The sequence below is a fragment of the Oncorhynchus masou genome, chromosome 11, assembly GCF_036934945.1.
Source record: "Oncorhynchus masou masou isolate Uvic2021 chromosome 11, UVic_Omas_1.1, whole genome shotgun sequence".
Lineage (NCBI taxonomy): Eukaryota > Metazoa > Chordata > Actinopteri > Salmoniformes > Salmonidae > Oncorhynchus > Oncorhynchus masou.
In genome coordinates, this window is record NC_088222.1 from 40,548,125 (window position 1) to 40,564,347 (window position 16,223).

General features: G+C 42.2%; 1 protein-coding gene across 1 annotated transcript; it reads right to left on the reverse strand.

Annotated features, from left to right (window-relative positions):
- Positions 1-1,503: 1,503 nt before the first annotated feature.
- Positions 1,504-4,205, reverse strand: LOC135547980 (uncharacterized protein C11orf87 homolog). Its single transcript, XM_064977183.1, has 2 exons — positions 3,771-4,205; positions 1,504-3,300 (listed from the first exon to the last, which is right to left on the reverse strand). The coding sequence occupies exon 2, from the start codon at positions 3,187-3,189 to the stop codon at positions 2,704-2,706; it is 486 nt and encodes a 161-aa protein (XP_064833255.1). The 5' UTR covers positions 3,190-3,300; positions 3,771-4,205; the 3' UTR covers positions 1,504-2,703.
- Positions 4,206-16,223: the final 12,018 nt, after the last annotated feature.

Genomic DNA, 16,223 nt, shown 5'->3' on the forward strand with positions numbered 1-16,223 from the left:
GTCAGGAGTGATACCTCTGTCCCCCAGGCAATGTCTTTCCAGAATCTCAGCCTACCTGACTCATGTTGCCTTCACACTGGATGGATGTTTTTCTCCACACCAAGGCTTCACTTAGCACGGCTGTTAAATTGCCTGGCAAGGACTGATCTCAGTTTTATCTTTGAGTGTTGTGCTATCGAGCCCTCTTTTTTAAATTTTTTTTTATTTTACCGCTTCACTGAGGGCTTCGCTCATAAATCATTCCCTGGGCTTTGCCTGTGAAGGGCAGGTGAATAGTATATCACTGAACATTCTTGAATGAGCATCCCCTAAGGATGAGCAGCAGGGCTATTGACAGAGGAATATGGTATGCAACATGCTGGAACAGACTATATAGAAGCTTTAGCATTCAACCCACCAGGTAGGTGGTAATGGACGGGGCGGGTATCCACTCCGGACAATGTACAGTATGCTTTAAACACCTAGAAAAGTGAATTTTTAAACCGATCATCTTTCTTCATGTAAAATTGGACAGACTTCCGTTTGAGGTCATCTCCTTTGTCCAATCCATTGAGCTCAAACTTGTCCATACACATATCAGCCCTAAAAAGTCATCAACTAAATATGCAGCTCGTTTTGAGTTTTCGCTTTCCTTATAACCTTGTACTGCAAATTCAATCACAAAGAGTAAATAGCAGGGATCTATTTGTCCCCATACTCCCCAAGGAGATTAGTCTGGGGACAGCTCTGCTGAGAGACTCCCAGCAGCAGTATGTCCAATAGGAGCTGGAGCCCAGCCAGGGATGAGAGACCCAGGGCTTGTCTTTGAGGAGACAATTAGGAACATGCCCTCCTGGCACCTGGCCATGGTCCCAAGTCTCACTGGGAGTGACTGCTCCTGGCCCGCCGCCATAGACCCCTCTTAGAGGAGAACCTGTCAAAGCACTCAACTCCCCAATGAGCCAGCCAATCAGAAGAGAGGTGGACGTGGCTTTAAGTCAAGGGTAGGTCTGTCGTTATGGGTAGAGCCAAGGTTTTTTGAGAGGATTCACTCAAAAGTGAAGCTCAGAACACATAGGGGTTTTCCAAAGTCACAATGTTAAATTATGTTACAGGCTACATATTTAAAAAATATTCGGGTTTGTTTTAAGGTAGAAAAATAGACTAAATGTCACTTGCATTACAAAGACAAAAAGCGATAAGAAATATTTGTTTATGATTCCCGATTTATTACATTTCAGAGAATACATTATAAATAGTGAAAGTGCTATATTAAGACCCACAGCTACCACCTGGCACATGAAAGTTCATGACATCTGTAAGAGTGCATTATTACAAACTAAATGCAGATGATCAACTACCAATAAAAATACGTCATTTAAATGAAACTATGTAACTCTGAAAATAATGATTTGAGTCTATTTTTTAAATGCAGTCTGCACTAACTAATTGCAACAAATTACAACTTAAGCCTCTTGCCACACTTTTAACAGAGCCAAAAGCCTGAAGTAGGACTGTGAAACCTTTTCAAACATGACATAAAAGCTTTATTTGATAGCTCCTGTAAAACTTTGGAAAACGGTGCCATACATAGCACATGCCAATCGGAGTCTAGTTCCTCTCAAGGCATCTTCCGACATCTACTTGCTCTACTTTTGAAAGCATTGTCGAAATAAAATGGATTAACACTAAGAGGAATGCAGGTCACCAGAGCATATTACATAAAATGTGCTATGTCACCCATTTCAAGCCTGACAGTAGCTACTGAATGATGTATAAAGTCAATCGTGTTATGTGGTACTGGTTTTAAAGTAACTGTCCAGTGTTTCCAGATTTCTATTATATATGATTGAAATAGTTAGTATTCCTTCCAAAAAAGGTTAATTATGTTTTTATATGTTGGAATGGTGTGGGTGTATTCAAACAACAGAATTGTGCGCATATCACTGAAAAAATATGAATGCGGGTAGACTGTTGATTGGCCAGCTCATTCTCCTCGGGAGGATGACATAATCCTCTGTGAGGAAATAGCAAGCATTTTCGAAATGGTCTGTTTGAGAAACAAGTTTGAGGTTTATTTTTATGCTTTGGTCGCATACGTGTATAGGATGAGTCAACAACCTTATTTGGGTATGAGATAACAGAATATGAACTTTTAAAAGTGAGATTTTCACTGGACAGTTACTTTTAAAAAGGTTGAATGAACTTTTAGGGAAAATGCCTTTAGTTAGAAATCTAATTCTAACATGTGCAAGTCCAGGAGTAGAATAGTAGTTGTAGAAATAAATACTTTAGAATACTTTAAGGACGACTAGCAATTTACATCTACACAAGGAAATGTGCTAGCGGCACATGAATATACATTTCAGCACCATGGACAGCACTCTTTCTAGTGGGTATCATTATCCTTCACGCATAGCCTGTCTTCAATGTAGAATACTTTACCAAATGGTCCTTTGCTGAAATTATCCCACAAATGTATTATAATATACTGAATTATTCTACTTTTATACACGTGGCACAGATATGAATCCACTCAGTGTGATTTATGATGAAATGGCAACCATAGTTCCTTGAGGTCAGAGTGTTTGTTTTTGTGCCATATTGCTTATCCCAGTTAATCCCAAAGTGATGTTAAGAGTTTCTTTCAGTCAGTTACACCTGAACTATAACGTAGATATGTTGTCTATTTACAAAGTCCCAACATTTTCAACTGCAGCGTTATCAAGACAAGATGACCGTTTCCAGGACTTGTCCATTTCCTTTCTCAATGTGTGCCTTATCCAATTCTGACTCATTATTTGCAATGGGTAAGGTACCAGGGTCCTCCTGAATGTGACAACTGGTATTTTGGACAACGGAGTGTGGGCGGTGTTCACTATCTGGAGGCGACGGTCGGACAATAATGGATGGTCTCGTGGGTTCTCTCTTCGTCTTGGTGGACGGGCTGCGGTTGTCACGCTCGTATTCCTCCTGGGCACGCTGGATCTTCCTCTTCTTCATCCTCCTCTTGTTAAAGTGAAATGCTGCCAGGGAAACCAATATTATCCCAATGATCATGGCCACCAGCACCATGAGCGCAAAGGTAGAGGAGAACGGCTGGAAGAAGCGGTCCATTTGGTCCATGCAGGTTCCGTTGGTTTGGGAAGCCCCGTTGTAGATGCACAGTGGTATGGAGAGACCCACATTCTCTGACTCCTTGGTTGTCATTTCGTTGGGGTTTGATTTTCACTTCGGGGTGGTAGGCTAATGTCCTTCTCTCCAACCTCAGTGCGACGAGGCAAATGGAATCAAACGCCTCGATTGTCCCATTAGATTGACCTAAATGGAAATTAAAACCCCTTTGAGATCAGTAGCAAAATGTTACTATACAATACGCCAATGACATTGAGCAGGGGGGATACAGTAGCATATATGCCCTCCGTGTATAGGCTCACCATTCATGGCACGCCCGATTAAATTATTTAAATAATTGAAAGGACTATTAGTCGTGCGTAATTGCGCTTCAGTTTTGAGATAACACATTCATGGCTCCAATGAACAGAAATCAGAATTATTATTGTATTTGAACGATAGAGACATCATTCAATTCCAGTCAATTTACCGCAAAAGTTCCCATGTGAATAGTATCAATATGAGATCATTGAGATTGGCTTATATCATAGACCACTACAATACTTATAGCATTTCCTTGATGTAGGATAATTTCAAGAGACAGACATTTAAGAGAACAATATGAACGTATCTATTTCAGACTGTTTGAGGGATAAATATATGTTTTAATCTCTTACCTGGTGATACTATCTAGTCGAAGACGTTTCAGAGTCGAGGACCGGTCGGAGTGACGATGTGGGGAGCAGAGAGAATTCTCGGGGATCACAATGACGTAGCCTAGCACACAATGCAAAAGCTGTGCTCTGTTCTTTTTACAGTCTATGGTTCTCTCTCTCACACACACACACACACACACACAGACACACTGGATGCACATCTGTGTTCCACATTCCTCACTGGAGTCTACATCGCCTCCTGCAGGCTCCTCTGTTTCTGAAAGGCGTAGAGGAAATTAAAACGTCTACAGTAGAACATATAGGGTATACCAACAGATACGCGAACAATAAACGGAACAATTTTGGATAATATATTTAGGCGAAAAACTGAGTACCTATATGCGCCTTGAACCCCTACTTACTTTCTATAAGTCATCACATGCGTGCACGCACTTAAGCACTAGCATGTAAAATAGTGTGGAGCTCTTCCTGCGCTCGTGGTGCTGAAATCATCTGCACAGCGTCATGACCATAGTCAGTCGATTTAGGACTACCTGTCATTTAATTTCGCGCACTTTTAGTTCACATGATCATGCGTTTAAATTGCTAAAATAATGCTTTTGACCTTAAAGTCGCAATCTGCAGTTGCTACATTTATTTTTTGGAGTTATAAATAGAAGATACTGTATTGATTCTTGAAGAATAGAACATAAATGCATCGTGAGCTTAGTTTAACTGTCTAACCCCATCAGAACCACAAATATATATACAGATATATAGTGTTATTGACTGTACGTTTGTTTATCCCATGTGTAACTCTGTGTTGTTGTTTTTGACGCAGTTTTTTTTTGCTTTCTCTCCGCCAGGTCGCAGTTGTAAATGAGAATTGTTCTCAATTGGCCTACCTGGTGAAAAAAAAATGAAATTAATAAATATAGTAATTATATATTACTTCAATGTTAAAGTTAATCTAAACAAAAACACTATACAACCTCAAAACATGGTTAAAACTATAATTGTGATATTATGGATGGTCAGTCCTTACATCCATAGCTCTGTCTATGAATTTGAGAGGAGTTGCATTTCTCCAGCCCCATCCCTCTGCTTTTTGTCAAAACAAGGGCAGGGAATTGCCTTTGTTATTGTTACAACTTTTGATTGCCCCTATAAGGTGATCTTATTTAAATGCATTCGGACTGCCACGGTGATGCAGGTTGGCTAAAAACAAAGCTGGTGTCAAAGGAATTGATACGAGATTATTGACATTCATAATGAGGGAGAAAGCTGGACAACCTATAAATCAATCCCTTCACATCATAAATCAACATGAAGTATCCTATTGCGTGACAATACAGTAATCACTGGACTGTATTTGTTGTAGGCTAAAGCAGCATTTCCTTGTCAAGAGAGGTGACTGGCTCAATTTGACACAGCCAGGAACATCGGTAGGTAGGCCTACATGACCCATTGCAAAATGCTAGACTTGGCCAGCAGCAAAGGCAGACATTAGAACAAGAGTTTACTCCCTAAACCATGTTCTGAGGTCAAAATAGAAATAGTGGTTACATTTGTCCATCCCTCATCTTTTTACCTAAACAGTGGCAAGGATACACTTTGTTTTAGCTGCGGATTGCCCCTTTACTCCTCTGAATAAACTCTAGAGAAGCCACAGAGAACAACATTACATTAACATGAGCTGTAAATGCCATTACTGTGCACCCTCAGGATAACAAACCAGACCTCATAATAACATCAACAAGGTAATTAGGAAAACAAAAGTCTACAAATGGAACCGTCTACTCAATGCTATGGCAATGTGATGATATGCTATGGCAATGTGATGATATGCTATGGCAATGTGATGATATGCTATGGCAATGTGATGATATGCTATGGCAATGTGATGATATGCTATGCCAATGTGATGATATGCTATGCCAATGTGATGATATGCTATGCCAATGTGATGATATGCTATGCCAATGTGATGATATGCTATGCCAATGTGATGATATGCTATGCCAATGTGATGATATGCTATGGCAATGATATATGGAGGCACGGTTATTTTCTACCGTTCTATGCTATTACAAAGGCCAGTTGAGATGCAATGGTTATACTGAGACAAAGAGACGTTGATGATACAGTGTCTTCAGAAACTTACTCATACCCCTTTACTCATTCCACATTTTGTGTGACAGCCTGAATTCAAAATGGTGGAAAACATGTTAATACAGTTTTCACCCATCTACACATAATACCCCATAATGACAGTGAAAACATGTTAATACAGTTCACCCATCTACACACAATACCCCATAATGACAGTGAAAACATGTCAGTACAGTTCACCCATCTACACACAATACCCCATAATGACAGTGAAAACATGTTAATACAGTTCACCCATCTACACACAATACCCCATAATGACAGTGAAAACATGTTAATACAGTTCACCCATCTACACACAATACCCCATAATGACAGTGAAAACGTGTTTTTAGAAATGTTTGCGAATTTATTTCAAACGAAATCTAATTTATACATTAGTATTCACACCCCTTTGCTATGACATGCCAAATTGAGCTCAGGTGCATCCAACTTCCTTGGATCATCCTTGAGACGTCACGACAACTTGGATTGTTTGGACATGATTTAGAAAGAAACACGCATGTTACAGATTCCCTCATGCAATGGCGCCGACAGAGATGGTCGCCTCGCATTCTTGATTTGAAGGTCCCACAGTTGACAATGAATTCCAGAGCAGAAACTATGAGGCACATATCTGGGGAAGGGTATCAAACAATTTATAGAGAGTGTTGAAAGTTTTCAAGAGCACAATGGGAAATTGGTCAAATATAGAACTACCCACACTGCCTAAAGCTCGTTGTCCGACCAAACTGAGCAACTGGGCAAGAAGGACCTCGGTCAGGGAGGTGACCAAGAACCCAATGACCAATCTGACAGAACTACAGAGTTCCTTGGCTGAGATGGGAGAACCTGCCAGAAAGACAAGTCTCTAGAGCACTTCACCAATCTGGGCTTTATGGGACAGCGGCCAGACAGAAGGACAACAGTCTCTAGAGCACTTCACCAATCTGGGCTTGATGGGACAGCGGCCAGACAGAAGGACAACAGTCTCTAGAGCACTTCACCAATCTGGGCTTTATGGGACAGCGGCCAGACAGAAGCCACTCCTGAGAAAAAGGAACGACAGCATCCCTGGTTTGCAAAAAGGCATTGTGAAAGACTCTGAGAACATAAGGCAAAAGATTCTGTGGTCTGATGAGACAAAAATGTAACTATTTGCCCTGAATGCAAAGCGCTATGTCTGGAGACAACCAGGCACAGCTCATCACCCGTCTAACACCATCCCTACCGAGAAGCATCTTGTTATGGGGATGCTTTTCAGCAGCAGGGACTGGGAAACTGGTAAGGATAGAGGAAACAATGAATGGAGCCAAATACAGGCAAATCATTGATGTAGAATCTGCTTCAGAGTGAAAATGACCTGACTGGGGGCGAAGATTCACGTTCCAACAGGTCAATGATCCCAAGTATACAGCCAAAGCCACTCTGTAATGGCTTCAGGACAATAATGTTAAAGTCCTTGAGTGGCCCAGCTAAAACCCAGACCTGAATCCCAATGAAAATCTGTGGAAAGTCTTCACCACCGCTCCCCATCTAATTTAAGAGCTTGAAAAAATCTACAAGGAAGAATGGGAGAAAATCCCCAAATCCAAATGTGCAAAGCTGATACAGACACACCCGAGACGACACAAAGCTGATACAGACCCACCCGAGATGACGCAAAGCTGATACAGACCCACCCGAGACGACACAAAGCTGATACAGACCCACCCGAGATGACGCAAAGCTGATACAGACCCACCCGAGACGACGCAAAGCTGATACAAAAACACCCGAGACGACGCAAAGCTGATACAGACCCACCCGAGACGACGCAAAGCTGATACAGACCCACCCGAGACGACGCAAAGCTGATACAGACCCACCCGAGACGACGCAAAGCTGATACAGACCCACCCGAGACGACGCAAAGCTGATACAGACCCACCCGAGACGACGCAAAGCTGATACAGACCCACCCGAGACGACGCAAAGCTGATACAGACCCACCCGAGACGACGCAAAGCTGATACAGACCCACCCGAGACGACGCAAAGCTGATACAGACCCACCCGAGACGACGCAAAGCTGATACAGACACACCCGAGACGACTCAAAGCTGATACAGACACACCCGAGACGACGCAAAGCTGATACAGACAAACCCGAGACGACGCAAAGCTGATACAGACCCACCCGAGACGACGCAAAGCTGATACAGACACACCTGAGACGACGCAAAGCTGTAATCACTGCCAAAGGTGCTTCTACAAAGTAGGGGGTGTGAATACCTAGGTAAAAGATATCTGTATTTCGTTTTCAATCAATTTGCAAAAATGTATAAAAACATGTTTTGACTTTGTCATTATGGGGTACTGTGTGTAGATGGGTGATACAAAAAGTATTTTATCCATTTTGAATTCATGCTGTAATGCAACAAAATGTGGAATAAGTCAAGGGGTATGAATACTTTCTGAAGGCCCTGTAAGTGACCAAAGAGGAGCTTGAGGGCTATTGTCTGTCGGCCATATCAGTAGATCAAGTATGTACTTTGTTCATAAAGGAAGTAAGATGAGGATGGAAAAAGTTGAACAAAATGGGGCAACGGTTTTACTGTAATCAAAAGGTCCGTCCAAGAGGCAGTTGGCTGTGGCTGGCTGGTTAGGTGAGTGGAGAGGGCACTTCATAAGCAAACACCACAGCACTGAAGGATGACTGTGGGCACAGACAGCCGCAAACTTAAGGAACTGGTTTCTTCCATCCCCCTCGCACACAAACTTCATCAGCTCCATTTGTCACTGCAGTGAGCGGGGCCCGACTGTTTGCTGCTCCCGCTAAGTTTGATAAGGTCATTGCGGGAGAAACTCACTTCGCTGCTCCGTCTTCTTCAGTCTCAATTTCCCTCTCTCTAATTATGTAGATTTAGTTGGAAAGGACAGGCAGAGGACTCTGCGCTAAAACCCGGTAATGCGGTCTTCCCTGGATCACTCACTCACTCTGAGCACGGCAAAACGGGGAGTCAACGACAACGCCGCAAAAAGGCCATCTGCTTCATTTCCAAAGTTCGGGACAGACTTCAAGCCATATTTTTCTAAGGGCAAGAGCCAGATACGCTTCTAATAAGTGGATGGCATCAAAACGTTACGCCTTCTAGTCTCTTGCTGTAGAAATCCCTCAGACTGCATTGAAATGGGGATTTACGGCTTTGCAATATCTAGGTCTCTGCAATCTGCAGTTGCTGCATGAATTGGTGGATTTACAGTGCCTTCTGAAAGTATTCATACCCCTTGACTTATTCTACATTTTGTTGTGTTACAGCCTGGATAATGACAAAGTGAAAACTTGTTTTTAGACCTTTTAGCACATTCATTGAAAATGATATACAGAAATCTCATTTACATAAGTATTCACACTCCCTTTGCTATGACACTCCAAATTGAGCTCCGGTGCATCCAATTTCCTTTGATCATCCTTGAGATGTCACTACAAACTGATTGGAGTCCACCTGTGGCCAACTCAATTGATTGGACATGATTTAGAAAGAAACACACCTGCCTATATAAGGTCCCACAGTTGACAGTGAATAAACTATACCATGCAATCCAAGGCTAAAAATGTTGTGTTGTTTGATGCAAGAGACCACTTCACAAAATAAAATGCATTATTATTCCCATACCATTTTAAGAGAAGAAGACAAATTATGTTTCCCTCTGCCTATTGGTTACTTAGCTTATTCAAGCCTGTCTCAAAATACAACACTGCCCCTTTAAAGTAAAAAAAAAAGCTCTTTACCTGACTTGATGTCTGGAAATGTACACATTTTGTGTTCTTGATGGAAGCAATCAGTCACCTATTGCTGAATACTAATTATCTATAACTGGGCTAAAAACTCACTAACTAGCAAAGGATATGAACAAAATGTGCACATGGCTACATGCAGATCTTGCTTTGATCTCAAAACAAGCGCACCTACTCACGACCACTCATGCTGTAAACACAGTCCAGGTCAAAGTAAATGGCACAGATCCATATATGGCAATGGTCTATTTACATATAGGCCGACTGCAGTTCTGTTTGTTTATGCCGCACAGGTCTGTGTAGAGTACGGGCTGATTCGTGCATGTCAATGCAATAGAATCCTACTTAGATGCGTTGTGCCTACAACAAAGTCTCTTGCATAGTTTGTTTTGTTTCAGTATGATGCATTGAAAGTGGCAAATATTAGGTTGATTCAATAACAATTGCCACAGTCAAGGGAAACGTTTATAGTGTTAATAGGGAAAACTCTAGAACAGTGGTCACCAACCTTTTGAGTCAAGATCACTTTGAGACAAAACGCTAGCCACGACCATTATCACCGCATATTGGCTTTGCTTGAATTGCCCTTCCAATGCATTGTTGATCAAGCCATTTAAAAATATATATTTCAGAATTTGAGGTAGGCTATATGATCACACTGGTAATAGATCCATTGTGTTATTACTTGTGAAGCACAGCTGAGTGAGCATACATTTAAAATCATACGTTTTTATTTTACTGCGCTAATGGTGCCTGCATCTGATGGTCAGTCTCAGTGGAGGGAGACAGCAGCAGACAAAGTCCTCCTCAGCATCCCTCCTCTCTCCCTTTCCTCCACTGACCATGAACAAAAAGGGACACCGTCTTCCAGCTGATGGCGAAACTCGAGTCGCGCCACATTATTTTTGCCTCGTGCACAAGTTCACGTTTTTACTCCTAGGAACAGAGAAAGTGACATATTCTTAGATATTTCTACAGCATATCTTTGCTGTATTCGTTGAGTTTCTTTCTCGTCATTGTTTTAAACTTTTTGAAAATTCACAGTATCAACTTTGCTGTAGCTTTCTTTTATGCCAGCTACGTTACTGCAGACACGGGCATCTGAGCCATCCGATTGGTCAGCGGTAGGCCTATAGTGCACTTGATTTGCTCTCTGGGCCTGTCGGGAAGGCAGAGTTTGTACTTTCAGATACATGAAATGGTTAAAATGGCAACAGTTCGCCTACCCGGCGTGCTGGGCAGCAGAATCAGGTGCACCTACCGTCCAAGACAAATAAAACAAAATTGTTACACAAGGCTTTATCGTTGAGTTTTTAAAAATAAATGTTTGGAGATTGACCAGTCTGTGACCACTGCTCTCCAAAGTTGAGTGAAGTTCAATCTCGTGTTTCTCTCTGTGGGCTGATATATCTGTGTGGCAGTCTCGGTCTTAGAGGGAACATTGGTGATGAGGCATCTATCTGGGGAAGGGGTATTAAACCATTTCTCCTTCATTGGGAAATGGACGGCCAGACTGCCTAGAGCTGAGCAATCGGGCAAGAAGGACCTTGGTCAGGGAGGTGACCAAGAACCCAAGGACCACTCTGACAGAACTACAGAGTTCCTTGGCTGAAATGGGAGAACCTGCCAGAAGGACAACAGTCTCTACAGCACTTCACCAATCTAGGCTTGATGGGAGAATGGCCAGACAGAAGGACAACAGTCTCTACAGCACTTCACCAATCTAGGCTTGATGGGAGAATGGCCAGACAGAAGGACAACAGTCTCTACAGCACTTCACCAATCTGGGCTTGATGGGAGAATGGCCAGACAGAAGGACAACAGTCTCTACAGCACTTCACCAATCTGGGCTTGATGGGAGAATGGCCAGACAGAAGGACAACAGTCTCTACAGCACTTCACCAATCTAGGCTTGATGGGAGAATGGCCAGATAGAAGCCACTCCTGAGAAAAAAAGCTCACGACACCTGGACAAGAAGGAACGTGAAAATGCAAAAGATTCTGTGGTCTGATGAGACAAAAATTTACATTTTTTGGTCTGAATGCAAAGTACTATGTCTGGAGAAAACCAGCAACAGCTCATCACCTGTCTAACACCACCCCTATCGTGAAGCGTGGTGGTGGTAGCATCATAATATGGGGTTGATTTTCAGCAGCAGGGACTGGTAGACTGGTAAGGGAACACTGAATGGAGCCAAATGCAGGCAAATCCTTGATGAGAATCTGCTTCAGAGTGCAAACAACCTTAGACTGGGGTGAAGATTTTTACATCCCAACAGGACAATGATCCCAAGCATACAGCCAAAGCAACGCTGGAATGGCTTAGGAACAAAAATGTGAAAATCCTTCAGTGGCCCAGCCAAAGCCCAGACTTGAATCCCATTGAAAATCTGCAGAAAGACTTGAAGATTGCTGTTCACCACCACTCCCCATCTAATTTAAGAGTTTGAGAAAATCTTCAAGGAAGAATGGGAAAAAATAACACTAAATCCAGAAGTGCACAGCTGATAGACATACCCAAGACAACTCAAAGCTGTAATCGCCTCTGTGATGAAAATGTTTTACGTGCTGTTCTATAAACCAATTTCTGTGTTCATGCAAGTGACTGAACAAATCCTCACTATCAGTAGCTGCAATTTGGCAGTACGCCCAGACCTTTGTTTTGAACTAAAGATATCTCAGTTTGAAGGTCTCAGTTTAGAGAGAAGAAGCCTCGTGAGGTATTGGTATGTCACATGTTATGAACCAGTATTGGTCTGTCACATGAATGAAACAAAATGGTAATGATTAATGAATTATGTTAAATAATGCAAATATAACTTGTCTGTGCATAGCTGTATATAAGACAACTGCTGGGACTGCCGAGGCAGAGCTTCTGACAGACATTCACGATGGTGCATTACGTTTCTTGGAACCTCTCCAGCACGCTGACAAATGAACAATGATTCATTTAAGATTGACTTTGAGTGTCCCTGTGTAAGAATTTCCACAACACATCCAAATGACATTTTACAAAGTATTGACCCCCAGGGGTGTGAATACTTATGTAAATGAGTGAGATAACTCTATTTCATTTTCCAATACATTTGCAAAAATGTCTAAAAACGTGTTTCCACTTTGTCATTATGGGGTGTTGTGTGTAGATGGGTGAGAAAAAAAACTCATTGTAATCCAATTTAAATTCAGGCTGTAACACAACAAAATTTGGAATAAGTTAAGGGGTATGAATACTCTCTGAAGGCACTGTATACATTAATGATACATACCCACTGATTCTTGAATATAATGTATAAATGCCTCAAGAACTTCCCTCAACTGTCATACCCCATCAGAACCCAATATATAAGCTTGTTTAAGAGGCATTGGAAGAAAACAAACATGCATGTTACCAATTGAATGACATCTATTGCAGGACAAATCAATGTTAAAGTTTACATAGCGGGCCATATATAGGTATTCAATTTTACTTTATGGGTTGGTTATGTAGGCTTCTTCTAACCCATCGCTTTCTACTACAAAAGATTATACGATTAAATTATCTTTACATTAACCTAATCGTCTATTAGAATTCCAGTCATTCTAATACATGTAATAACCCTTGATCTTTACGAATAGGACTTGGAAATATGGAAGTATAGATTAGCCAAATGGTTTTACCTGAGCATTACCCCAAAACTAAGGACTTATTAGCCAACCCTACTCTGTTTATGATTTTGTTGTCATGGAGGACTGATTGGACTCATTGATTCGAGGTGAAAAATAAATGCTGCGCTCATGGAATGGCATGCTTTGAGCACCACTGAAATTAGCTATTTACATGTGAAAAATGAATTCCATATGCAACATTTCTTATAGGCCAAATTAAGAATTTGGTTGGTGACACTTTGATATCTTGATAATATGCAGCTGTTTAAAGTGCAAATCCACAGATGAAACAATAACAAAACGGTCGTTCCGCCTCTGTTTCGGTAAAAAGCTGAGGGATGGACCTGGAGAAATGGAACCACTCTCAGATGAATAGACTGACCATCCATGATATCAAAATTGTTTTAACCATGTTATGAGGCAGTGTTTTGTTTACATTTATAATGTTTACAAACATTGGAGAAAAACAATCTTATATTGTGGGTTCTCATGGAGTGTGAAAGTTGAACTAAACTCATGAGGCATTTATAAATTATATTCTTCCAGAATCAATGATATATATATATATATATATATATAATTTAGAAGTAAAAAAAATGGATGTAGCAACTACAAATTGCCCCTTTAAGTCTATCAAAAGTGTGCGAGTTTGAGCATGTGTCCATTAGGCCTATGGAATTTTTTTTGTATCTACACGAATTAGATTGCGCAATAAAAGCCCCACTTTTATTCCATAGGCTGGGATCTTCACTATGCAGCTGTTGCAAGTAGACTACAACACTGCTGTCATCCTTACCTCCAAGTGTTTATTCAAGATGGATAATCTTTGGATGCCGACAGCTGTCACACCATTGGAAGACTTGGACTGTAGCCTACGAAAGTTTATTCATGCTCTGTCACGCCCTGGTCGAAGTATTTCGTGTTTGTCTTCATTTATTTGGTCAGGCCAGGGTGTGGCATGGGTTTTTGTATGTGGTGTGTTTGTATTGGGATTGTAGCTTAGTGGGGCGTTCTAGTTAAGTCTATGGCTGTCTGAAGTGGTTCTCAATCAGACGCAGGTGTTTATCGTTGTCTTTGATTGGGAACCATATTTAGGCAGCCATATTCTTTGAGTGTTTCGTGGGTGATTGTCCTTAGTGTCCTGATGTCCCCGTTCTGTGTTTATTTACACCAGTATAGGCTGTTTTGGTTTTCGTTACGTTCATTGTGTTTGTTGTTTTGTATCGATTCGTGTTCACGTTTGTTTATTAAACATGGATCGTAATCTACACGCCGCATTTTGGTCCGACTCTCCTTCACACCTAGAAAACCGTAACATGCTCTTTTCCCGCAATCCATCAAACACATTTGGTGTGTCTTCATCTACTATAGTCCCACAACATTTCTATATACTATATTTAAATTGGTTTAAAATAATGTTGCAATTTATATGTTGAAATGTTTCTGGTTTGCTCAGTTAATTTATTCCATTTCTTTATTGCTCTAAATCGAAATGTTATTTTGCCTATTTCTCTTTTCTGTCTGGATAACGCATAGATGGTGGACAATCTATTCCTAGTATTTACGGAATGTCTGTCTCTTACCAACTGAATACCATTGTGAATAGAACTTAGCCGTTTTAAATGATGTACACTGCTCAAACAAATAAAGGGAACACTGAAACAACACAATGTAGCTCCAAGTCAATCACACTTCTGTGAAATCAAACTGTCCACTTAGGAAGCAACACTGATTGACTATAAATTTGACATGCTGTTGTGCGAATGGAATAGACAACAGGTGGAAATTATAGGCAATTAGCAAGACACCCCCAATAAAGGAGTGGTTTTGCAGCTGATAACCACAGACCACTTCTCAGTTCCTATGGTTCCTGGCTGATGTTTTGGTCACTTCTGAATGCTGGCGATGCTTTCACTCTAGTGGTAGCATGAGACGGAATCTACAACCCACACAAGTGGCTCAGGTAGTGCAGCTCATCCAGGATGGCACATCAATGCGAGCTGTGGCAAGAATGTTTGCTGTGTCTGTCAGCGTAGTGTCCAGAGCATGGAGGCGCTACCAGGAGACAGGCCAGTACATCAGGAGACGTGGAGGAGGCCGTAGGAGGGCAACAACCCAGCAGCAGGACCGCTACCTCCGCCTTTGTGCAAGGAGGAGCACTGCCAGAGCCCTGCAAAATTACCTCCAGCAGGCCACAAATGTGCATGGGTCTGCTCAAACAGTCAGAAACAGACTCCATGAGGGTGGTATGAGGGCCCGACGTCCACAGGTGGGGGTTTGCTTACAGCCCAACACCGTGCAGGATGTTTGGCATTTGCCAGAGAACACCAAGAGTGGCAAATTCGCCACTGGCGCCCTGTGCTCTTCACAGATGAAAGCAGGTTCACACTGAGCACTTGACAGACGTGACAGTCTGGAGACGCCGTGGAGAACATTCTGCTGCCTGCAACATCCTCCAGCATGACCGGTTTGGCGGTGGGTCAGTCATAGTGTGGGATTTCTTTGGGGGGCCGCACAGCCCTCCATGTGCTCACCAGAGGTAGCCTGACTGCCATTAGGTACCAAGATGAGATCCTCAGGCCCCTTGTGAGACCATATGCTGGTGCGGTTGGCCCTGGGTTCCTCCTAATGCAAGACAATGCTAGACCTCATGTGGCTGGAGTGTGTCAGCAGTTCCTGCAAGAGGAAGGCATTGATGCTATGGACTGGCCCGCCTGTTCCTCAGACCTGAATTCAATTGTGCACATCTGGGACATCATGTCTCGCTCCATCCACCAAGGCCACATTGCACCACAGACTGTCCAGGAGTTGGCGAATGCTTTAGTCCAGGTCTGGGAGGGGATCCCTCAGGAGACCATCCGCCACCTCATCAGGAGCATGCCCAGGCGTTGTAGGGAG

Excerpts from the sequence above, each read along its gene's own strand:
- LOC135547980 (XM_064977183.1), bottom strand. The coding sequence starts at position 3,189 with ATGACAACCAAGGAGTCAGAGAATGTGGGTCTCTCCATACCACTGTGC.